This window comes from Pecten maximus, chromosome 11, assembly GCF_902652985.1.
Source record: "Pecten maximus chromosome 11, xPecMax1.1, whole genome shotgun sequence".
NCBI lineage: Eukaryota > Metazoa > Mollusca > Bivalvia > Pectinida > Pectinidae > Pecten > Pecten maximus.
The window spans coordinates 23485023-23511210 of NC_047025.1; the positions used below are offsets into that span (position 1 = coordinate 23485023).

The following is a 26188-nucleotide window of genomic DNA, read 5'->3' on the forward strand; positions in this document are numbered from 1 at the left end:
ATGTTTTAGATTTTAGATTTTTTTTTTTAAATATTTCTTAACGACATTGGTTGGTAAATTATCGGGTCATCTTTCTCGCACGTGTCAAGGATTTATATCATTTGTATAATTGCGTACATTGGGTTTGAATATTAGTAGATCCAAGCAGATGTAGCCCAAGTATATCACGGAGATTATGTTTATCATGCATCCTTACGCCTGAGACAGCAACTGCTGTTAAAAACTTTCAAATTATTAAAAATGTAGTAGTTTGAGAGCTTTGGATTTGAATATAAGGCCGTGAACAGTTTGAATTTAAATAGAAAATAACGATGGTCTATTAAATGTATACAACCATATGCGCTTTGCTTATCAGTGTAAACATAATGGAATACGTTTAACCCGAGTCTAGTGAATATTTCTAAACGTGTGCGTTATCGTATAGAAATAAACGGGTACATTGTACGGGTGAAGGCAAGACTACTTTGTAGATCTGAGTTTGGCATACTCTCTTAGTCACTGCTTATAATACAACAGCATGATATATGCGAAGATTATTTTATGAAGATATGGGATATTGTCATCAAAAACAAAACGTCCTGTTATGTATGCGAAGTCACAGAGATCAGACAAAATGAAAGAAAATCCTATTTACTATCATAGTTTCCAAACGAGTTGTGGAACATCACATCACCTTGTAGTTATACAGGTGCTCTCCCTGCTTTATATAATTATTAGTTAAACTGTTAGGTTGATTTTATTTGCCAGTTCACTAGATATGATTCGAAATCCTCGTCGTTTATGTACAGGATGTAGAAGCTGGTGTTATCATAATACATGAACCTGTGATTGATATTTAGTTTAAACTGTGTTTTATTTGTCAATTTCCATTTAACAATATATATACAGCATATAATTTATACCAAAAGGAATCAGAAACATGTTTCAATACATTTATATAAATCTGACAGCTATATATATATATATAGGTTGACGTTACATAACAGCATAGACATGATAAAACACAACATCGTATCATAATGACAATAGAGTCGAATGTGAAAACATCAGTTGGAATTTGATTAAATTATTAAATACATTATAGTTAAAAAGGGAGAAAAACGCGAAAGAAGATTTGCTGCTTCCACCTGGTTGTAGATATATATTTAATGTGATATAAATCTAAAATAATAAACGTACAAAATATGTACATGCTACGTTAACATGGAAAAGCTGTTTGATTTTTAAGGAAATTTTTCACAGTATGGAATATCCTCGTGTTATCAATATAAAGATAATGTTCTATGTATTATTGTAATTTTCCAATGCAGTTCTGTTGTTATGGGGGTCATGTACGTTTATACATGTACATCTATCATTATATATTATGTTATTACTAGTTCATTATTGATAATTGTATTACCAGATTACCATTGATAATTGTATTATCGGCATATTATTGATAATTGTATTATCGTGATATTATTGATAATTGTATTATCGGCATATTATTGATAATTGTATTAGTAGTATATTATTGATAATTGTATTACCGAAATAGTATACACTTATCAACCTTTGTTTTAGGTGAAATAATCGTATTTACTTGAAAAAAAAATGTTGATAACTGTTTTATTATATGGTATTTTACTAATTGTTTTAAAGCAAAGGTTGACAGGACATAGTTCGTCAACATTCATTTGGAGGAAGTCGGTTTCAATATCATTTTCCTCCATGTAGGATCGCAGGACAGTAATTGCCGTTTCCGCGGCCCTATCTCCTTGTATTTTTTGCATCCTTTTCGTTCCCGATTCTTGCTACTTCCTCCTCGGAAACATTTCCAAAACGCGGTTTGTCCGTTTTGTTTACGTCTGCCAAAACTGAAGCGACCGTGTTGATAATTTTTTAACCATTATATTATTGATAATTGTATTACTAGTTTATTATCCATGTTCAAGCTGCCTTCGTTTGAAGATAAAGCATTTTAACTGTGAAGTAACAGGTTTCCTTGACAAGTTCACATGGAGAAGGTCAAGTCTGTTCCTCGAAAAACTTTTTGGATAGTGGGATTTCTAGTTAAATGCAAAGCTGTGGTAACGAGGCTCCGGGGTATTTCAAACAATAGAAGGTGAATAATTTGATTGTTGGATTTAATTTAAATATATATATTGATTTCCAGATTGTACCCGGTCTAGCCCAATCTAATGCATATCTATTCTTGTTTGATTATTATTTTCCGAGCTACAAATTCAAAAAAAAAACCACTTAAAACATATAAACTTATCGGGGTTGTCTCCCCTTGGTCGTAATGTACTGGCAATGTATGTGATGCAAAATGATATAGAAATAATGTAAATATTGGTCAAATACACATAATGAATCTGTAGATACGATACAATGTGTGCTTTAATAAAACTATGACATACAGCTGTTCAAACGTTATTTTTTATGAATATAGAAAATGTCTATGTACTGTATACATGAATAATTAACATATGATACTTTTATAAAACAAGTGTTTCCAAGGTGTGTGTCGCGACAATTAGTATGTACATATATTATATCATATTTCATATAACACATGTAAATCATGTATTCATACTCCAATCAACACGTTAGTGTCTATTGATAAATATGTATATCACAATAAAAAATAGGTATCCCATCGATATATTTCACGGCGTCACGAGTAAGTTTTGTTTTAATGTATCATCTGAAAAATGTCCTTCGCAACAATTTTTTTCCCACACTTTAATTAATTATTATCTCGATCGTACATATCCTCAATTTTATTCTAGTAGGGACTTTTTTTCTATTATACTTCAGTTACTTCCAGTTATTTTAAGCGGTTTTAAATTTGCTCGAGTAAGTTGATTTCAATATTTTTTCAAACTTCTTACCGGAATGATATTTACGGAAGGAACATTTTTCATTTATAATCGGATACTATGGCAATGTTTGGTTTATTGAAATTGATGGTTTGTTTTCCTCTCCTTGGGATTTATTGTACAAATATAATACAGGTTCGGAAATTCAGAACCACTAAGATATGATTCCTTGTAAGATGGTTTGACCGGAAGTGGTGTGACACGGACGACATCTGGTGTGGTATTTCAGTGTGATGGTACTATAGACTGCTATAAACACATTGGTCAATGATCTTTTCATAGACACAGATAGCTTTTACACTCAGTGATGTACTACAGCTTGCCTTTACACTAGTGATGTACTACAGCTTACCTTTACACTCAGTGATGTACTACAGCTTGCCTTTACACTCAGTGAGATACTACAGCTTGCCTTTACACTCAGTGAGGTACTACTGCTTGCCTTTACACTAAGTGAGGTAATACAGCAATTACCTTTACACTCAGAGATGTACTACAGCTTGCCTTTGCACTAGTGATGTACTACAGCTTGCCTTTACACTCGTGATGTACTACAGCTTGCCTTTACACTCAATGAGGTACTACAGCTTGCCTTTACACTAGTGATGTACTACAGCTTGCCTTTACACTAGTAATGTACTACAGCTTGCCTTTACACTAGTGATGTACTACAGCTTGCCTTAACGTTCGTAATGTACTACAGCTTGCCTTTACACTCAGTGAGGTACTACAGCTTGCCTTTACACTCAGTGAGGTACTACAGCTTGCCTTTACACTCAGTGAGGTACTACAGCTTGCCTTTACACTCAGTGAGGTACTACAGCTTGCCTTTACACCCAGTGAGGTACTACAGCTTGCCTTTACACTCAATGAGGTACTACAGCTTGCCTTTACACTAGTGATGTACTACAGCTTGCCTTTACACTAGTAATGTACTACAGCTTGCCTTTACACTAGTAATGTACTACAGCGTGCCTTTAATCTAGTAATGCACTACAACGTGCCTTTAATCTAGTAATGTACTACAGAGTGCCTTTACACTAGTATTGCACTACAACGTGCCTTTAATCTAGTAATGTACTACAGCGTGCCTTTAATCAAGTAATGTACTACAGCGTACCTTTAATCTAGTTATGTACTACAGCGTGCCTTTAATCTAAGTAATGTACTACAGCGTGCCTTTAATCTAGTAATGTACTACAGCTTGCCTTTAATCTAGTAATGTACTAAAGCTTGGCTTTACACTCAGTGATGTACAACAGCTTACCTTTACACTCATAAGGTACTTGCATGTATTACTGCCCATCCTTTGATTTGACATTAAAGACTTAATTAAATCATATATATTTTCATAAACATTATTCTCTATCAAATAAATCAGTTGAAAAATATTTTAGAAATCAGTTTGCGAATGATACTCCATAGACCTTACACACCTCTTTATTTCCCTGATGACTAGGCTGGTAACAGACAGGGGAATCATTGACACAAATCTATATCAGCCTATAAAACTCAGGCATTAAAACAAAAAACTATATATCTGTGGACGAATAGACGGATACTATGGTGTTCCGTTAGAGCCAAATTTCCAATATCGCCCCTTCGATCTAAACGCGAAGGAACGAAAACACGATAGTGATGGAGCGAAAACACGATGACGAAGGAGCGAAATAGCAAAAGAACGAAGGAGCGAAAACACAATGGTGATGGAACCTCGCTCCTTCGCAATCGTGTTTAGGTCGAAGGAGAGAAGGGACGATATTAGACAATTGACCCTAACGGATCACCATGCGAATACGGCTAGAATTAAACAAAGTGACTCTACATATAAACATATTAATGTAAACTAACTTTGAATTTAGTAACGTAATCAAAACTCTTAAATGTAAAGAGGCGTGAGGACCCGACTGTTCCGACATGTGCAAAACTACATCAAATCCAGCAATAGATTTTGATGTGTATTCACGTACTCTTTCTTGTGAGCCTTTGTCTATGTTAAATGTTCTATATGTTTATGCCTATCTCAATGTTTCCATGTAATGTATTTGTATGATGGGAGAGAGCGTCCATAAGTTGAAAAATATGGTGCCTAATCCTTTGTCTCTATTTTGTCAATAAAATATGTTAAAAGTCAAAGTTAAAAGACCCGAACTATGTATGTAATGGAATCATAAAACACGATAGTCCAGTGATGATGCTAGGACTGTCTATTCCATACCGTTATTACTACCCTGACACTATCTACATAGACAATGTGGCCCCTCTTATCCTGGAAATATACGGGTTTTCTCTAGTATGGATAGATTAATTTAATGTCTGAAGGTGAGAAATCTTTAGTTTGGGTTCAGAAAAAAAACATAGATTTTACCATAATCTATGTCGACCTCCGAGATATAGATACGATCCACGCGGTTAATTGTCACAGAAAAGGTTAATTAAACGATGTCACATTAAAAACACAATAAATGAAAAACAAAACAAGAAGATGACACAAAAACTCCCTGTGTTTCGTAGATTACATACTGACTAATTCAATCACTTTAAGTCCGGGGGCGGAATGAGGACACCTCCAAATAACCAGTAAATATCTGTCTCAGGTGGTGGTGGTGTAGTACAGATAGATTGGTTGTCACAAAGTCTCAAGTATGTGGTACATCTCTGTCATATTAAGGAAATTGATACCGATCGAAATTCCTGTTATAGGCTTGTTAGAACTTACCATTACTATATAAACACGCATCACGGACTAGCCATTTCAGTGAGAAAATAAAGTGAAAACTTTCGTCAACTTTATGTATTTTCAAATGTATTCCTAAACATTTGTGTTTTTAGAGCATTTTAGAACAAATCAGATAGGGTGTGTAATCTGGTGGACGGGGTGAATGGTGGTTGATTGTGGCATGAAATCACGTCAGCATATTAACTATTCCCATTTCGGTATTATTTTTCTTAACTTCGCGAGTCTGTTTAAATTCTATAGCATTAAAATGTTAAGCTGAATAAGAGAATGATTACTCGTTGCACGAGCGGTTGGTCGGTAGAGGAGTTACATGTAACCGTAATTGAAATAATAATGCACATGCAGTCACGTGCGAGCGCGCATACGAAATCCACACCATTACTTTGCCATACTCTAACCAGACCACCATTAACAAAGCGAGATGAAAATCTTTATTACTTACATTATCGGTCACAAACGAGGAAAAGATTTCAAGGAATTGAATAAATGATTAGCCAATGTCGTTATTGTGAAGTGACATATGTCGTTCATATAACGACAGCATTACTGGGCCATATAAACACGACTAGCCCATCTTCTTGTTCCCGTATTTACATCTCATTTGAATATTTTCTCCGGCGTCTGAATGCTATTTACATTATTTTCAAACAAGATGTGAATATCGGTCGGATGGAGTGTTTCGTAAAGTGTTATCCTATATCAAGTCAAAGACACTACTGTCCGAACGACGGGGAACCAAACGATCACAAAATGGTATTCCTAGGCAACACCTATAGCAATATACCAAACCACAGATCAAACGAACAGGTTATCACCTAAAACACTGCTGATCGTTATTTTTAGGATGAAAGTGTGTGATACTGAAAACTTTTAATAGGTATTTCAATATCAAAATCAACAGCAGATATAAATAGTTATATTCCAGTTTGTCAGTCCGGGACTGCAGATATAAATATTTTTTGTCCACATTCTCAGTCCGGGACTGTATATACATTGTATAAATAGTTTTTATCCACATTGTCAGTCAGGGACTGTATATATAAATAGTTTTTATCCACTTTGTCAGTCAGGGACTGTATATACATGTATAAATAGTTTTTATCCACATTGTCAGTCAGGGACTGTATATATAAATAGTTTTTATCCACTTTGTCAGTCAGGGACTGTATATACATGTATAAATAGTTTCTATCCACGTTGTCAGTCAGGGACTGTATATATAAATAGTTTTTATCCGCTTTGTCAGTCCGGGACTGTATATATAAATAGTTTTTATCCACTTTGTCAGTCAGGGACTGTATATACATGTATAAATAGTTTTTATCCACGTTGTCAGTCAGGGATTGTAGATATAGATAGGGGTTTTTTTCCACTTTGTCAGTCTGGTACTGTAGATATAAATAGTTTTTATCCACTTTGTCAGTCCGGGACTGTAGATATAGGTATTTTTTTCCACTTTGTCAGTCCGGAATTGTAGATATAAATAGTTTTTATCCACTTTGTCAGTCCGAGACTGTAGATATACATAGTTTTTATCCACTTTGTCAGTCAGGGACTTTAGATAAAGATAGTTTTTGTCCACTTTGTCAGTCTGGTACTGTAGATATAGATATTTTTTTCCACTTTGTCAGTCAGGGACTTTAGATATAGATAGTTTTTTCCACTTTGTCAGTCAGAGACTGTAGATATAGATAGTTTTTATCCACTTTGTCAGCCAGGGACTTTATATATAGGTGTTTTTTTGCCCTTTGTTAGTCAGAAACTTTAGATATAGATAGTTTTTTCCACTTTGTCAGTCCGGGACTGTAGATATAAATAGTTTTTATCCACTTTGTCAGCCAGGGACTGTAGATATAAATAGTTTTTATCCACTTTGTTAGTCAGGGACTTTAGATAGATAGTTTTTATCCATTTTGTCAGTCAAGGACTTTAGATATAGATAATTTTTTTCCTCTTTGTTAGTCAGAAACTTTAGATATAGATAGTTTTTTCCACTTTGTCAGTCCGGGACTGTAGATATAAATAGTTTTTATCCACTTTGTCAGCCAGGGACTGTAGATATAAATAGTTTTTACCCACTTTGTTAGTCAGGGACTTTAGATAGATAGTTTTTATCCATTTTGTCAGTCAAGGACTTTAGATATAGATAATTTTTTTCCTCTTTGTTAGTCAGAAACTTTAGATATAAATAGTTTTTATCCACTTTGTTAGTCAGGGACTTTAGGAAAACAAATTTCACTTTGTCAGTCCAGGACTGTAGACATAAACAGTTTTATCTGCTTTGTCAGTCCGGGACTGTAGATATAGGTAGTTTTTCCACTTTGTCAGTCCGGGACTGTATATACATGTATAAATAGTTTTTATCCACTTTGTCAGTCCGGAATTGTAGATATAGGTAGTTTTTTCCACTTTGTCAGTCCGGGACTGCAGATATAGATAATTTTCCACTTTGTCAGTCAGGGACTTTAGATCAAGATAGTTTTTGTCCACTTTGTCAGTCCGGGACTGTAGACATACATAGTTTTTATCCGCTTTGTCAGTCAGGGACTTTAGATATAGATAGTTTTTTTTTCCACTTTGTCAGTCCGGGGCTGTAGATATAAATAGTTTTTATCCACTTTGTCAGTCCGGGACTGTAGATATAAATAGTTGTTCCACTTTGTCAGTCAGGGACTTTAGGTAAAGATAGTTTTTGTCCACTTTGTCAGTCTGGTACTGTAGATATAGATATTTTTTTCCACTTTGTCAGCCAGGGACTTTATATATAGGTGTTTTTTTGCCCTTTGTTATTCAGAAACTTTAGATATAGATAGTTTTTTTCCACTTTGTCAGTCCGGGACTGTAGATATAAATAGTTTTTATCCACTTTGTCAGCCAGGGACTGTAGATATAAATAGTTTTTATCCACTTTGTTAGTCAGGGACTTTAGATAGATAGTTTTTATCCATTTTGTCAGTCAAGGACTTTAGATATAGATAATTTTTTTCCTCTTTGTTAGTCAGAAACTTTAGATATAGATAGTTTTTTCCACTTTGTCAGTCCGGGACTGTAGATATAAATAGTTTTTATCCACTTTGTCAGCCAGGGACTGTAGATATAAATAGTTTTTATCCACTTTGTCAGCCAGGGACTGTAGATATAAATAGTTTTTATCCACTTTGTTAGTCAGGGACTTTAGATAGATAGTTTTTATCCATTTTGTCAGTCAAGGACTTTAGATATAGATAATTGTTTTCCTCTTTGTTAGTCAGAAACTTTAGATATAAATAGTTTTTATCCACTTTGTTAGTCAGGGACTTTAGATATAAATAGTTTTTGTCCACTTTGTCATTCCTTGACTGTAGATATAAATAGTTTTTTCCTTACAAAAGCCGGTAAATATCTAGAATACAATATCTTGTGTACTTAGTCTACAGACAACAAAAGTAATATTCTGTTATCGAATAATTTCTTAACGATTATAGGCATGTGAGTTTAAGTAAAGGCTTCAATGGTGAAAAACTCCTTTATTTTCTCTCATTATGAAATGATGGTCTTTATTGAAGCCTTTCAATGACTTAACATCATGTTATTGATAAAATATTGCCGTGTGACTTTGGACCAATCCCTCAGATGACGTTCGGCCATCCAGTTATTGATTTCATACACCAGAGAGGTTTTCTTTCAACTCTAAATTAAATTGTCTTTTGCTGTATTGATACATGCATACTTCTACCAAGTCGATACTTTATATCAAAGTACATCTCTCATCAATTTGATGAGAAAATTAAAACAAAGATATGTTTTACACGTTCATGTTTTAGACGTTGCATTCATGTACAATTAAGCGTACCTAATCTCGTGAATTTGAATGCTTTCTACTCGTTTTTTAATAAGTATATTTAGTCACCATTCAGTCTGTTAATCCTTGCCTACTCGTTAAGTATATTTAGTCACCAAACAGTCTGATAATCCTTGTCTATATTCGTTAAGTATATTTAGTCACCAATCGGTCTGTTGATCCTTGTCTACTGGTTAAGTATATTTAGTCACTAATCGGTCCGTTAATGCTTGTCTACTCGATAAGTATATTTAGTCACGATTCAGTCTGTTGATCCTTGTCTACTCGTTAAGTATATTTAGTCACCAATCGGTCCGTTGATCCTTGTCTACTTGTTAAGTATATTTAGTCACCAATCGGTCCGTTAATCCTTGTGTACTCGTTAAGTATATTTAGTCACCAATCGGTCCGTTAATCCTTGTCTACTTGTTAAGTATATTTAGTCACCAATCGGTCTGTTAATCCTTGTCTACTTGTTAAGTATATTTAGTCACCAATCGGTCCGTTAATCCTTGTCTACTCGTTAAGTATATTTAGTCACCATTCAGTCTGTTAATCCTTGTCTACTCGTTAAGTATATTTAGTCACCAATCGGTCCGTTAATACTTGTCTACTCGTTAAGTATATTTAGTCACCAATCGGTCCGTTAATCCTTGTGTACTCGTTAAGTATATTTAGTCACCAATCGGTCCGTTAATCCTTGTCTACTTGTTAAGTATATTTAGTCACCAATCGGTCTGTTAATCCTTGTCTACTCGTTAAGTATATTTAGTCACCAATCGGTCTGTTAATCCTTGTCTACTCGTTAAGTATTTTTAGTCACCAATCGGTCTGTTAATCCTTGTCTACTCGTTAAGTATATTTAGTCACCATTCAGTCTGTTAATCCTTGTCTACTCGTTAAGTATATTTAGTCACCAATCAGTCTGTTGATCCTTGTCTACTCGTTAAGTATATTTAGTCACCAATCGGTCTGTTAATCCTTGTCTACTCGTTAAGTATTTTTAGTCACCAATCGGTCTGTTAATCCTTGTCTACTCGTTAAGTATATTTAGTCACCATTCAGTCCGTTAATACTTGTCTACTCGTTAAGTATATTTAGTCACCAATCGGTCTGTTGATCCTTGTCTACTGGTTAAGTATATTTAGTCACTAATCGGTCGTTAATGCTTGTCTACTCGATAAGTATATTTAGTCACGATTCAGTCTGTTGATCCTTGTCTACTCGTTAAGTATATTTAGTCACCAATCGGTCTGTTAATCCTTGTCTACTCGTTAAGTATATTTAGTCACCAATCGGTCTGTTGATCCTTGTGTACTCGTTAAGTATATTTAGTCACCATTCAGTCTGTTAATCCTTGTCTATATTCGTTAAGTATATTTAGTCACCATTCAGTCTGTTGATCCTTGTCTACTCGTTAAGTATATTTAGTCACCAATCAGTCTGTTAATCCTTGTCTACTCGTTAACTTATACACCTGATCTCTGACATTTACATGTACACTGGAAATGCCACTTTGGCAACTTTAAAGTCTAGAAAGATCTGCTATATTGTTTCAATCAATTATAATTCAATTTCAATGTATACACAAAACGTTTTAATACATTTATTTAATTCTATCATCTTATATATCGTGAGAGCATATTGGACATTTTTTATATCTACTTGCTACAATACACCCTCCGATAATTATCATTATGGCGTCGAAATGTAATATGTCATCATGTATCAAATTGAGCTCTTTATCACCCAGCTAATAAGTTAATGTACATTTTTGTATCTGGTTCTATACTGGCCATGGTGGTATACTATTTGTCCTTTTTTTCTATTTACTTAATACATTTAGTAAAATTAATGATACATCTCTTTCCGCCTTTAGCATTTAAATACCAGTGGCACCAAGCTACACCGCTCGTACGTAGCTTATATCAACAAGGTTGTGTATGTTTGTAAGTATTGGTTTTTGGACTTGTGGGTGGCATTCATTCAAATAAATAAATAGTTTTTATTCGAAAAAGTACGATTTTGCGATATTTTGGCAGTCAGCTCTGAAAAAGAAATATTTCTTTAAAACTATGTAACATTTATATTTCTAGATTTCTTTAAAACAATATTTTTGTTGTTGTCTTTTCCATTGTTTATCTAATTTATACTCAAATTGTTTGACACTGGTTGAATTCAAAATAATGGAAAGTTAATTGTTTCAAAATGTCGACAGTTCTCTGTGTAAACGAATGCTTTCCGAGATTTAATCTTGGATGTTTTTAATAAATCTTGAAGTGTTAATGAGCCCTCCCTGAATTTAAAATCGTGTTACACTTAACAATCGTATTCCCCGGACAGTATTTTGTAGACGTCTATCATGTCGCCTTCACGCTAGTGTTGGTAGGTGGGATATCGCGGTATAGGATACGTCTTTTAGCCTCGGTGCTTGTTTTGTTGCTCAGCGTTATCTATTATATCATTTCATATCATGGAATAAGCATATAGTAGTTTACTGATGTTTTATTCAGTTTCTCCAACAAAGTACTTATAATTTCGAATTTGTATTATCCCGATTTATATCTACAAAAATATCTCTTACCCATAAAGGATGTCTTTTTGAGAATACATTCCTTCACCTTAACCAAACGTTATAGAGAATAAACATGAACTGTGTGTTCAAAAGTATATTAAGTGATGGATTATGTCAAGTGATGGATTATGTCAAGTGATGGATTATGTCAAGTGATGGATTATGTCAAGTGATGGATTATGTCAAGTGATGGATTATGTCAAGTGATGGATTATGCCAAGTGACTATTATGTCAAGTAATGGATTATAACAAGTAATGGATCATGTCAAGTGACGGATTATGTCAAGTGATGGATTATGTCAAGTGATGGACTATGTCAATTGATGAATTATATCAAGTGACGGATTATGTCAAGTGATGGATTATGTCAAGTAATGGATTATAGCAAGTAATGGATCATGTCAAGTGACTATTATGTCAAGTGATGGATTATGTCAAGTGATAGATTATGTCAAGTGACGTTTATGTCAAGTGATGGATTAGCATGTGTTTTATGCAAGTGTAAAAGTTATAGTGATGGACACACATACACGATCTTACTCTTCCTTTTAACGTTATAACTCGCCGTTAAGTTTCCGTTGTAAGTTTCTGTACTTTCAGTACGATTCAACTGTAATGTACTATATATTTTTTATCACTCTGTAATTGGGCCGATGTACGTGCTGTTATGCTGTTTGCAACCAGAATACCCTCGGCATTTATCCCTAAAAAACTCTTCAAACGTCCTATCATCGTCGATGGTAATTTGAGGACGGCCTCTTATTTGGATGGCTGCAGTGTGTTTGTGTTTGTCTCCTTGTAACTCGAAACTCATGCCGACTTTGTAGTGCTAGCTCACTGAAGCATACTGCCGAAGATACTCAGTAGGACACATGGGTATCAATCACGGGGAGCGTATTATGATTGACACACGATTACCGGTGTTGTTTTTGTGTGCTTTGTGTGTGTGTGTGTGTATTTTTGTTTTTTGTTTTCGTTTTCTTTTCCTTTATAGATTTGTTTTGTATTTATTACCGAAAAACCTAAACATCGATAACTTTGCAATTTGTTAGAAGTTTTAAAATGTTTATGTCATATATATATATATATGGCAGTGTAGAACGATGTTGTAAGCTGTTAAATAGAATCATAAACAGTACAACAAGTAATATGTTTACACTTATTAATCAAAGGATATATTTCCCAAATCTAATTAAAATTTAGATGGTCATTCTCACTACGTTACATGAACATCTAACAACATCCCATAAAGGGTCACGTTCTGATGACCTTTGAGATGTGTGTATTTCACTTTTAGGGCGAAATGTCAAATTGTCGATATCATCGAAGCAAAACATTTCGTCAAAGCATATATTAGCAAATTGACATATTGTGCAAGCTATGCACTCTATTCATGTAATTCGGACATATAAAATTTACTTCCAAGATTCTGGAAGTAGTAATTTGATTGGCTAATCGAAACGGTCACCCTGACGTGACCCCTTATGGGATGTTGTTATAGATGTTCATGCAACGTAGTGAGAATGACCATCTAGATTTTAATTAGATTGATATTTCCAGGTGAACATAACCAATACGTTATACTGTATTGCGGTATTTTATAAATCTATGGCTGGAAAGAAACAACAAAATTCTGATATAATCTTTACTTTTTATTTTGTCTGGTCTTACACTAACAAATTAACTACTGGCACGCGCAGCTTTACTGGGACCAGCAAACAATGCGGTTCTCTAACACACTAGAATACAATTCAACTGGATTCATAATCTACATACTACATGTACATATGGATTCTAGATAGTTTCGCATATAATACTGACGAAAACATTACCACAGATGGCAGCATCGTAGCTAGGAACATTTTTTCACAACCGTCTTCGTGTCGGGTTTCTGAAGTGCTGAACATCGCTATATTTTCTAGAACAATTTATCAGGTATATCGCGATGTACCAATTTGCCTACAAGTTATTCGCGAATTGTTGCATTTTCGAATTTGCTTCATTATTTTCACCATTGATGGAAATCATATTAGGAAATATTTTGAAAATAATAGTCAAATAAACTGTCAATAAGACATAATTTTGATCTCTCACGAAAATGAAGGGATGTACAGAACCACCAAAACCGTGAAATAGCACTACAACATGGTTAGTTCCTATATATATATATATATATATATATGTACATGTATGTCATTAGTTATAAACCATGCTTTATCAGCAATCACATGGACACGCTCACATTGCTTCTATATTAATAGATATACAATTATTGTGTATGAATATCCAAGTACATATAGTAAACACAATACATGGTTATTTAGAGATTAATTTCCGCTGTATTTATGGAGTAGCTGAATGTATACATCACTTGAGACTTTACCTGACGAATGCGGGTACAATGCATGTTCAGGATTACATAGTAAACCTGCAAAACTGTCCTTACGTATTTATTTTCAGAGTTCACTTTTTACATTTCCTTTCCGACAACGCTATGAAGCTGACAAAGTATCGCGCGTATGATAATATTTTATAAACCTCATGGACATATCTAGAACGTCGTTCAACGTAAATAAACAAAAAATGTCAAAGCATTGAAATATGAAAAGTGATGTTAACATATATGGAAGAAGGAATGATTGCCCGAAGAGGGAACGAAATCAATGAAATAGAATTTGCTCGAATTAACAGTAGAATTTATGGTAAGTGCATACTTTATGCTCACTTTATAATAATTTAACCTTAATCATTGGAAATTCATCATTGGTCATATATAAACTAATTCCATCTACAATGTATACGAACACAACCATACAAATATAACAATATTATGTCACCAGATTGACGTGACCTACTTTGATGCTCTACGACCCTTGCTTTGAGACCTTTTCATTTAAAATCATTTATAGCTTGAAAATAATATGCACATTAACAACATATAAATATATGTAACTATATATAACGCAAGCCATGTTTGGCAAATCAACTTCGATAATAAGGTCTGCTACTGTGCAAGGCTGATTTAACAACACACCATGACATCACCTACATTTGTGACAATTCCATAGACGACTATTAACCGTTTTACAACCTCCCCGTAACACCAATACCAATATATTAACCAGATATCAGTTATTGTACGGAACACACATCATTACATTCATTTAAACGTTAATCTTTCTATTTATGATGTGATTTTTGTCGGATTCTTTGAATTAGTGATTGATTCTGGAACCTGCCGAACATCTTTGTGATTCCCACAACATGTGTCTGATATCTAGTAGTGTCACCACGCTATGTGCTAGTATTCTATGCGACAACTACCTTTATGCAGACATTTTATCAATCTGGCTAATATGATCACATCTGATCCATTATATTGTTATACATGGACGTTAGTATTTGAAATGGAGAGATGAGGCACGCACGCTGCATTCTCACTCTTTCGATCAATTTAATGATTAAGGTTCTTCTTAGAATTTATCACTGAAATTGATATTAGCTTTGTTTTAATACTAAATGTTCACCGCGCGTGACATACACATCAAATTCTAACGAAATCCAAACTCTGGAATGTAAAAAATAATTTCATGAAAAATGATTGGATGTTGTTTATCATGTAGTGACACACAGAATATATTATCTGAAATATCTGATGACAACACTACAGCAAAAATGGAGATACTGATTTCATAAACTAAAAATAAATACGAGGATCACTGCTATATTAACAACATATACAGCAATCTGAGCAGGATATTTTTTGTCAATACTGGGTAATATCAAATCACATTGATCAGAGAACATATAGATAAGAAAATCAATAATGTATCACAAATTACGACCGCATGTATATGTACCAATTAAAAGGGATTATGTATTTTATAGAGAGAACGTATATCAGGTTAATATGCCAAACTTATATAACATGATATCCACAACAGCGCTATACTTTTAAATTGGGTATTTTTATGGCAATGTAACAAAGACAGCTGACAAAACCCAAATGAAATATAACCTAGATGGCAATACACAGCCTTTATATCCCGACTCAGTAGCTCCAAAACCTTTGCGGAATGACACAAAATATGTGAAATATAAAATTTCATCCCTTGAGACTGAACTCCTGTCATATCTATTTTCAGATATTACGTATACTATCACGTTTAACACTAAGTTTATATAAAAAAAACATTTGCTATTCCACTGGCAACGGTGGTTGATAATTCAATATCAATATCAAATTGTCGAAAGCTTGGTTAGTTTTTTCCCTCAAAAGTCATGTCTTTTCAGTACATTTTTTCGATAACACTGTTACATACGTTTAAGGAGCTTTTTCAAATAAATAGATAATTCTTGTACATGTCCATAATTTCGTATAAACTAGCATCAATATCCTTATGCTTACTTTAATAAAACAAAATTGCTGCAAAAAGTCATCAATATCAATTATTTCTTGTACTTTACGAATCTGTAAAATATCAGTTCCGTTCAAAGCTCTATCAAATCGTAATTTAATTTGTTACTGGTGCTACTTGATCCAATCTTATTTTTGGATGAAATGGTTGTTTAAAAACATTAAAGTTTAATGATGAAAACATATAAACAATTGAAGAAAAGACTACCACGTACATGTTTGCTATTTATTAATATTAACTTGTCTGATTGTTTTAAGTGATTTGTGACGTTCCTGGACAGAGACAATGATAACAAATCAGTACCGTACAGGTAGTTACATTTCACATTCAAGGACAGAGGCCATACCTATACTTCCTTGTATTCCATAATACACCAACCACATTTTACAGATTTTCGGTATTAATGTTTTTTAATATAACATATCAGTTCTTTTTTTATTTTAGAAACATTAAAACAAAATCATAAACCAAAAACAAGAATAAAAAATCAACTACAGATACGTTGGCAACAAGTTTCCATCCGACGGACTATAATGGTCTTAATGTGTTTTGGCTAGGTTTATATTGTAGTAATTATGTGATAGGTTTAATCCAAATGAGCTGCAAATTGTTCAATATAATGTTTGGTTGAAGAAAGGTTACTCTTTTTCTGATAATCCTAAAGGTGATTGTTTCAAGGGATTGCATTGGTGTTCGTAGGTGCTAGAAAATTATCATCTCAGGGTACAGATTCTAGAAAGATTGATGGGAAATTACAAACGTTATGGATATTGACGCCTGGCATATGCTATCGTCAACAACAACACAAACAAAACAAGATATGGAACAAAATACAACAACTGAAAAAATGTATTGCTATCACATAAACGCTTGTCAAATCAATAGAATACTAACATTCGGTTGTTGTCATACCATGGAAATGAAAATTTGGGCGCCGCAAAGCACTTTGATACAGTTTACCCATATGCATGGTTTAAATGATACAATTTATTTTCAAAATGGCCTATTATTTTACGGTAAAAGTAGACAACTTTCATAACCGGAAAAACAACTACAAATTAATCTATCCTGACAAAAACTAAAGGTTCTGAAGGTACAATAAATACCTACTTTGTTTTTATTTCTGACACGAGAAATCAAATATAGGCCTTGCTTTGTGTTCTTTTTACTTTTGATATCAACAGCCAAACTTAGTTTGCCAATAGTGTTTGCCAAATCTTTTTTTTCGCAAATTATTGATATTCATAAACCGACAACATAGTGTCGATATGATATTGTATACAACTATCTTATTTGAATTTTTCATCTACTTAAGCGTATTTACACAGTAGCACTTGTCCACTGTATGTACGGTCATAACCACAACTGGAAAACAATCCTTCTGGTCTATATAATTAATTATGTAACCTCTTACGTATAATCTATCTATCAACATGTGATTTATGATATCTAAAAGCGGTTTACTTTTGAAAATATTTTTTAACATTTTTATAATGACGCCAAAGATACCATTACATAGCCAACACATGGACCATGTATAACCTCAAGAAGAAAGCAGTCCGTAAAACAATTTAACAACATCCGCCTATAATATGTAAATTTGCAATTAATGAATAACATCTAGGATTAAATGAGGTCAACATGCACATATCATTTATAGGCTTTCATGTAAATTAAGTAGCTTCTGGCAAATACCCGCTTAAAATGATTCCATTGACAACCATATGATAACCAATTTGGCAACCATCACCAAAAGCATCAAAAGGTACTGAACATCTCTATAACACATCTATCTATGAGCAATTGCATGATAAACAGCATCCATTTTGTTGGCAAGGTCATCCATCTTGGATTCCATATCGTTTATCTTAACCTGCATATCTCTCTGGTTTTCCTGTATACTATCCACCACTTCGTTCACTTCATTTATCGATTTTGCTATCTCGATAAACCCTATAGCGCTTTCACCTATGCACGCCTTTTCATTTTTCGCTTCGCGCATATTCGCAATTGCTTGGAGTAACTTTCCATGAAGTCGTATCCGCTTCCGGTCGTCATCAGCATCCTGCCGCCGAAGACGCCATAGTTGAATGACGTATTTTATGGTATCGGCTGCTGCATGCTTCCGTTGTTTGTCAAGCTGAGCACGTGATACAAAATTATGGACGTATTTTTCAGCGCGACTTTGCTCGAGTTTTGAAGCAAGTACGGCTACAAGAAGAGCCGTAGTTCCAACTCCCATCAATCCTGTTGTTACAGCAACAAATCTCCCGCAATATGAGTTTGGGTATATATCACCATACCCAACCGTTAGGAATGTGATAGCAATCATCCACATGGCGTTGAAAAAACTGGAATGTGCCTCGTCAGGATGATAATAAACTTCACAAGTGCGCATGGCCCAAGTATCTACTATCAAAATTGCAAGCATTATACTGACCAAGACAGTCCCAGGATTGGATGACATCAGTGCTTTGAAAACAAATGCAGTGTTGATTTTGACTTTGTTTAAAGCACCAAGACTTTGAGTAGCCGTGTCTGTTAGCAAACGACTATTTACAACCATAAACTTACCGACCAAATACAGACGAAGTAGCATGAGAATACAGAGGATCGGATCAATGGACACCATTTTGGTTTTCCCATCCGGATTCAACCCTGGAATTTCAATGCTACTTGGGAAGGGATGTATTGCGCAGATGAGTAGCTCTGCGAAAATTTTTAAGTATGTCCAAGGAAAAGAGACAGCAAGGCGCCAATCCTCTAGGCTGTTGTCAGTCATGTGGAGCTGGATTCCAGTTATGTGGTACGATATGATAGCTACCAACAAAAACACCGTTGATATTGAAATGCATGACTTTAAAATCAAAGATATAGCATCCGTTTTAGTTATAACCTTTTGAATAAAGAGTTCAGTTTCCACCAACATAAACACAATACCAATCAGAGCAAGGGTGAACTCAACGCTTACTACATGTCGTCGTCGTTTTATTAGCTTCTTACGCCGGCTCAATCGGTAACTGATGTTATCGAATTTGGATACGGGCGTAAGGTTGGAAACAAGATCAGTCTGGCTCGTATTGTCATCCGCCATGTATTTGTTGTACTTCCCGTTCTGGCGATCAACAAGTGGTATCCCTGGATCTTCCACAAGTGAACTTCCGGTCATTTTACTCTGCAAAGACAAAATCAGATGATATTATTAAACGACGTGCTTTCCCTGCTGCACAGTCAACAATATCGTATAGTGTCATCAGATTATACTAGAAAGTTTCCAATTTTCAGCTACCTTTCCACAAAGCGTAGGAAAGCAGCTCAGAGGAATAGTATTGTCTCAGTACTGGAACTTGTTAGATATTTGCAACTTTTTATTTCTTTTACTACATTTCTGGTTTTATCGCACATTGTACTCCCTAGACTTATCTTTGATCGCTTATCATTAAAAAAACATCTGTCGAATAGAAATTAACAAGGTACATGTATAACGTTTCTGCTGCAGTGCAAGTGTTTGACCAACACGTATATATTTTGTTATTAAGTGACTTCATGTATTAACACTCTAATACCACGACATTGGGAACCAAACAATAAACAGAATAAAAAAAACATGAAGTAAAACAATGATGTAAAGAGAAACAGAGACAGGTTTATTTTAGATCGTCGATATCATCTAGGAGTATTAGATGTTTATAGATATTTACAGATAATCAAAACAGTATCTCACAAAGCTTGGTAATAAACTATAACTATATAATAATAAACGACACACCGTCGATTTCACAAATAAAATAGCCTACATTTGTTTATGAACAGCATAACTGATCATATTGAAAGTTTTATTGTCAATATCTGTCAATAAGATATTGACACAATATCAGCGGAGCATCAATCTTACCTGTCCTACTCAGATAGTCTGTTAGGTTCGAGTTCTATAACAGCTGTGCATTTGTTAGTTTATCAAGGACAATCCAAAATCACGTGGTATAGAAACTGGTAACAAATGGTACATGATATATATTATCTACCCTATGTTTATATTTAGTCTTTAATGATAAGGTATCAATTTTAATTGAATGCATGTGTGTATGAAATATCATAAAGGTATAAAAAAAAAATACATACCATCGCCTACGTACAACGACAGATGTAATATAATGGGAATCTGACCCAGTCAGTATTTATTTAATATGCAGACGTCATGTATATCGATTATGTCGGATCGAATTGTACGATTTAACGTTAGGTAGCTGGTAAGTAAAGCTACATAACTGTGTAGTGTCATAAAAAACGATATTCGTAATTTGCTTCTGTTTGTTCATTTGTTTACGTGAAATCAATCGCCAAGTTCATATGAAGATGTACCCAGGGATGATGTGATCATTTCCGCACGTTTTTATTGTATTATATTGCTTTTACCTGCATAAGGTAGCGTAACTTCGTCTGTATTTGGTCGGTAACACCCATCGGAAATAAAACTTTTATATAGGCCAAAGGCAGTTTCTGGTATTACCCAAATCTTTTCAAATTTTTAACGAAATTCGATAGTAAATTATTTCACTGATATTTTGCATGTTGTTCTATGTATGTGATATCGGTCCAAATTAATGATATTTGATATTCTAATACTATATCAATTTTAAGAGAATCTGTGATAATTGTTTACTGTACTATAGTCTTATTTATGTTATATGTGATGACTGTTATATTAACGTGCCTTTTGACTGAATAAACATAACAATAATAATATAACCATATCTTATTGGCTTTCATGTCCCAAAGCAGAGATCATGAAAGCAATCCCCAATTTACGCAATATTTTTCGCCTCTTCCGTCGAGAAAAAATGTGAGAAGAGGTGTCTAGACACATATGGACATACCTATTAAACCACTTATGATGTTATGGATGTATAGCTTTTAATTTAATTTTAATTTTTCTAATATATATATATATAAACTTTACCAGAAAAAAAAACATTTATTTCAAAATTCCTTAGCACATTACCCCGCTTAACGATACTAAACCATGCATAAATGCTTCCCTCTTAAACGTGCAACATATCAATAGTATACCTATGTAAGAAAGAACTGTTAAAGGATCGATTACAACACAGATTATACTCTCTAACTTACGTTTAATGATTCTGCATTATGATAACGAATCGTTCTGATATGATGATATAGTTTAAAACAATTATTGAACCATTGGCAGCTTTACTATGTCTGTAATAATTAGAGCACTGGTCACGTAATTACAAATGATTAGAGCGACGGCCACGCAACCTCAGTCGGTTAGAGTGCCGGCCACGTAACCTCAGTCGGTTAGAGTGCCGGCCACGTAACCTCAGTCGGTTAGAGTGCCGGCCACGTAACCTGTCGGTTGCAGCGCTGACCGCGAAACCTTAGTCGATTAGGGTGCCGGCCACGTAACCTTAGTCGGCTAGAGCGCCGGTCAAGTGACCTTAATCGGCTAGAGCGCCGGTCAAGTGACCTTAGTCGGCTAGAGCGCCGGTCAAGTGACCTTAGTCGGCTAGAGCGCCGGTCAAGTGACCTTAGTCGGCTAGAGCGCCGGTCAAGTGACCTTAATCGGCTAGAGCGCAGGTCAAGTGACCTTAGTCGGCTAGAGCGCCGGTCAAGTAACCTTAGTCGGTTAGAACGCTGGCCACGTAACCTCGGTCGGTTAGAACGCTGGCCACGTAACCTCGGTCGGTTAGAACGCTGGCCACGTAGCCTTGGTCGGTTAGAGCTCCGGCAACGTAACCTCCGGGAAGCTGAGAAACTGGTCGGTCTGTGTTGTCATGGTCTTGTCCTAAGGCAACACACTTTACCCTAATTGATCTGGATGGCATGCGACGGGCCTCCCGTACATTCAGTCTGGCAGTCAACAACTACTTCAAGGAGACCCCGCTTCAAAATGACAATGGCCGTTCACGGAGCAATAAACCCAGCAAACAAACCAAAAAAAAGTATCAGTACCGATCGTTTACTACATCAGATATCGTACCGCCACTCGGTGAATATATACTCACTATTGAGTTTTTAATTATTTTACCATATGTGCATGAACGCTTCACATCCAGATTGAAGAAAGAATCGACCTGTATATGTTTTTGAACATTATTTAATATTGTCAAAACATTGATTTATGGAGACTTTACGGCATGGCTTCATCTAAGTGGGCTTTATTATAAATGCAGTATGTTGTAAAATTTCAACGCGCTCGATCAAATGATGTTATTTATAGCCTAGATTTACGTCATCCAAAACGTGTACGTACATTGTTGATAAGATGTATCGACGTTTTCATTCATCAGAACATCTGGGGCGATACAAACATTGTTTGCATTGCATTAAAAATGAAACTTTCATTGAATGACAATCTTTTCAAACTTCATGAGCGCCAACATATGTTTTTTAATAGCAAAACATGATCATGAGAACCGAAAGAAGTCAATATCGGATTGCCGTGTATGTATTTCTATTGTTGGTATCTTTATTTAGGTTTGTATCGTGACAGTTCCAAGAATTGGTAAATGGAGGACTTCCACATTGGTGTTAATTGTTGGTATAAACGTTATTTTACTGTAGGTTTGTTTAGTGACAGTACCAATGAGTGGTAAATGAAGGACTTCTACGTTAGCGTTAATTGTTGGATATCACATTAACGTGTATTAACTGTTGTATTTAGAATTAAAAAATAATGAGAAACAATATACGAAAAGTATCATGGTACAGATGTTGATTTTGACAATTGCTAGTTTGGTTGTCGTTGTACTGATGAAATAACATCTTAAGAATTTCAAACAACATTACATGCTTAAAATGATACAGACCCAACCTATCTATTTAACCTTACACAGTAACAATAACTGCAGGGCAAATGAAACAGTGAATATTGCGCAACTGCATTAACTAAAGTATGCGTATCACCACAGTCGTTGAAAAAGAACTTTCTAATCAGATTGGCATGATAACTATTGAAGATCAGAAAACGAAGACTATCCAAAATTAACTGTAGTCTCTAAAATTTTAAGTGTAATATTTCCGTTATCTGTGATAACAGAACTACATGTTACATATGTAATAACTAACGGTATCAAATACTGTAATCCTGTATTTCCTTTCATCAGATTTCAAAGTAGAAATTGATGCTGAAATCCTGATATAACCTTGAACATCAACTTACCGTGAACGATATCATCAATGTTTTCATGCAACCCATATGGTGCGTTATGTTATAACTTGACTCTTGGCGTGTTAACGAAAACTGTTATAACTCTAGGTGTGGCTAGCTAGGAAACGAGGATAGAATTTAAATGCGCATCTGATGAGAACCTTCTTCTCTATTACGACCAAATGTTTTTCACTATCTAGCTTTGGATTTACAAGCTTCCATTTACATAAGGAAATCATTACAGAATTAAAGTAAGCTTCCTTCACTGAGCTTTTTTGTTTTTAGTGATTTTCCTGTTCGCTAATATAATCAAGCATTTATGGGTAAAAAGATGGAATGAAATCAAATTGAATGATTATGTTCTTGTTATCTTATATCCAAGATATTCCGTTAAAGTAGCCTTTTGTACGCTTAATCTATTAATGCCACTTATCTTTTTCTTCTTTTTTTTTTTTTGAAGGTTTTTGTTTCATTTATGGCGTTATATTGATAGTCATAATATTATTACGCTCAACAGGACAGCTAATTACAGAACGTCTGATGGTATTTAACATCTGTTCAATACTTATTGTATGATACATGTCTAGGACACATATAACATGACATATTCAATAAACAAAAATATGCAATTGATACAAACACACTTCGCACTCAATCAATTTACTCCTGACATTGGAAACAATCACTTGTCATACAACAAATGTGACAAGCTTGACACGATACAACTTTTTTCAGACATATTATTTAGAAAAGATAAAAAAAAAAAAACTCATTTCAATTAAAGAAAAAAAATAGCAAGCTAACAGCAGTCATTCATCACGAATGAGCGAGTTTCATGTCATACTCCAGTATTTATATCACTTAGCTTTTATAGGCCGACATTAAAATAGACATTTGTAGAGTTTTAGTATAGTGTAACGTTATTCAGGAGGAATTACTGAAATGAAGATAAATTTGATAACGCTTATGAATCATTACTAGAGCGGAATCGAGTGTTTAGGTGGTATCACTTTGCGTTAAGTAATTTAGAACAATGACAATAGAGAAACACTTAAAAATGCTTCAAACAATTGAAGCACGTTATCAGATAACCAAACAATAAACCATAAACAATAAACATTTACGTCATGCGTATTGTATTTTCCCAACTGTTCTGATTATGAGATATTGCCGTATGAAATAAATATTAATTATATCTTGTTTTAACAGGAATAAGCGTTTTACAAAGGTTTACCTTGACTCATCTAAATTATAATGAATAAAATATAAACAATGCTGGTGCTGCAGCTAATTTCATTGAAATTTTGCGAGTATTAAACTCAAGAGATAAAAGATCTTATTTAGCATCACATTAATTTGGAATAGAACTATATAATCATGGGGCAGTGTTATTGAGAATACCATACCTACAGGTAGATCTTAAAATATTTGAGTTTTCCGTGATTAACGTCACTGTCAACAGTACTATGGTCGGAGGTAGTTGTTCAATGCACACCCTTAGCTTTGTGATAAACATGGGGTTAGTTCATATCCCCTCCGATTTAAAAACTTATTTGAAGGACTTATCCCTAGTATTCCCGTATTCTGAGAGTATGTACTGTCAATGGAAGAACAATTCATAAATAAGTCTTAGAATGGTTTAAATACAATATCCAGAATAGCCGAACACTGTCGCCTACGATAAAAAGGCTTCATTTATTATTCATTACATAGCTACATTATTACTTATACTGTAAGATGTTTTTCGATTAATTGAAAGCTAAATGTGCAACAGTACAGATTATGTCAGCTATATTTGTAATATCAAATTTAGATTTGAAAGTAGACGCCTTTTACTATACACAAATTGCAACGACAGTCTTGTGAAAGTAGAGTTGCTGATTAATCTTAATGATAAGGGGTTTTACATTATAATTAATTCTCTCATTGGATTTTGTCTTCTATACATTGTACATCAGCACACTTGATGTATGACATAGCAGTGAAATGCGTGAAATTATTTTAATTAGAAAATATGTCGATGTTAAATCGTCAATGTTGATTTGGCATACCGTAAATTCAAGCCGTCCTTGAATGACCTTGGCTGTTGATAGAATGTTAAGCAATACTAAACCAAAACAAAATCGAAGGTCCCTCCCGGACAATTACAAACTACTGGGGGATGATTTCAATTCAGATAGAAACCACATACATAAATTGCTATTTTGTATTGCCTGATCAAGATTCATTTCTAATGCGTCTGCAGGCTAATCTTTCATATGACACCATAATGAGTGTATTTGTATCATTGTATCTATATATCAATTAGCTATTTAGTAACAGTTTATTTTATTTCTAAACATAGTTAAAACACACATTACGAAATAAATGAAGATAGAATCAAAATGAATTGAAATCTATTTTTAGTAATTTTGTCATTCTGATATCTTGACTCAATGACTTGTTATGATCGCTTTGGAAATCCGTTACAGTACAAACCCATTACAATGTATGCTACATTAAAAAAAAAAACGAATAGATTTCACACTTTACAAAATATGTTCACGATCTCCCAGAATACCAATCTAGAAAATGGAGAGTATTTGTGTAAAACAAG

The 26188-nt window shown here is 34.3% G+C and overlaps 1 protein-coding gene across 2 annotated transcripts in view; it reads right to left on the reverse strand.

Moving 5' to 3' along the window:
• Nucleotides 1–13642: 13642 nt before the first annotated feature.
• Nucleotides 13643–26188, reverse strand: part of LOC117337147 (small conductance calcium-activated potassium channel protein 2-like) — a 63687-nt gene continuing 51141 nt past the window's right edge. For both annotated transcript variants that reach the window (XM_033897982.1, XM_033897983.1), the window contains exon 2: nt 13643–19596. In XM_033897982.1, the coding sequence (XP_033753873.1) occupies nt 18211–19596 (1386 nt within the window). In that variant the 3' untranslated portion in view covers nt 13643–18210. The remainder of the gene's footprint in view (nt 19597–26188) is intronic.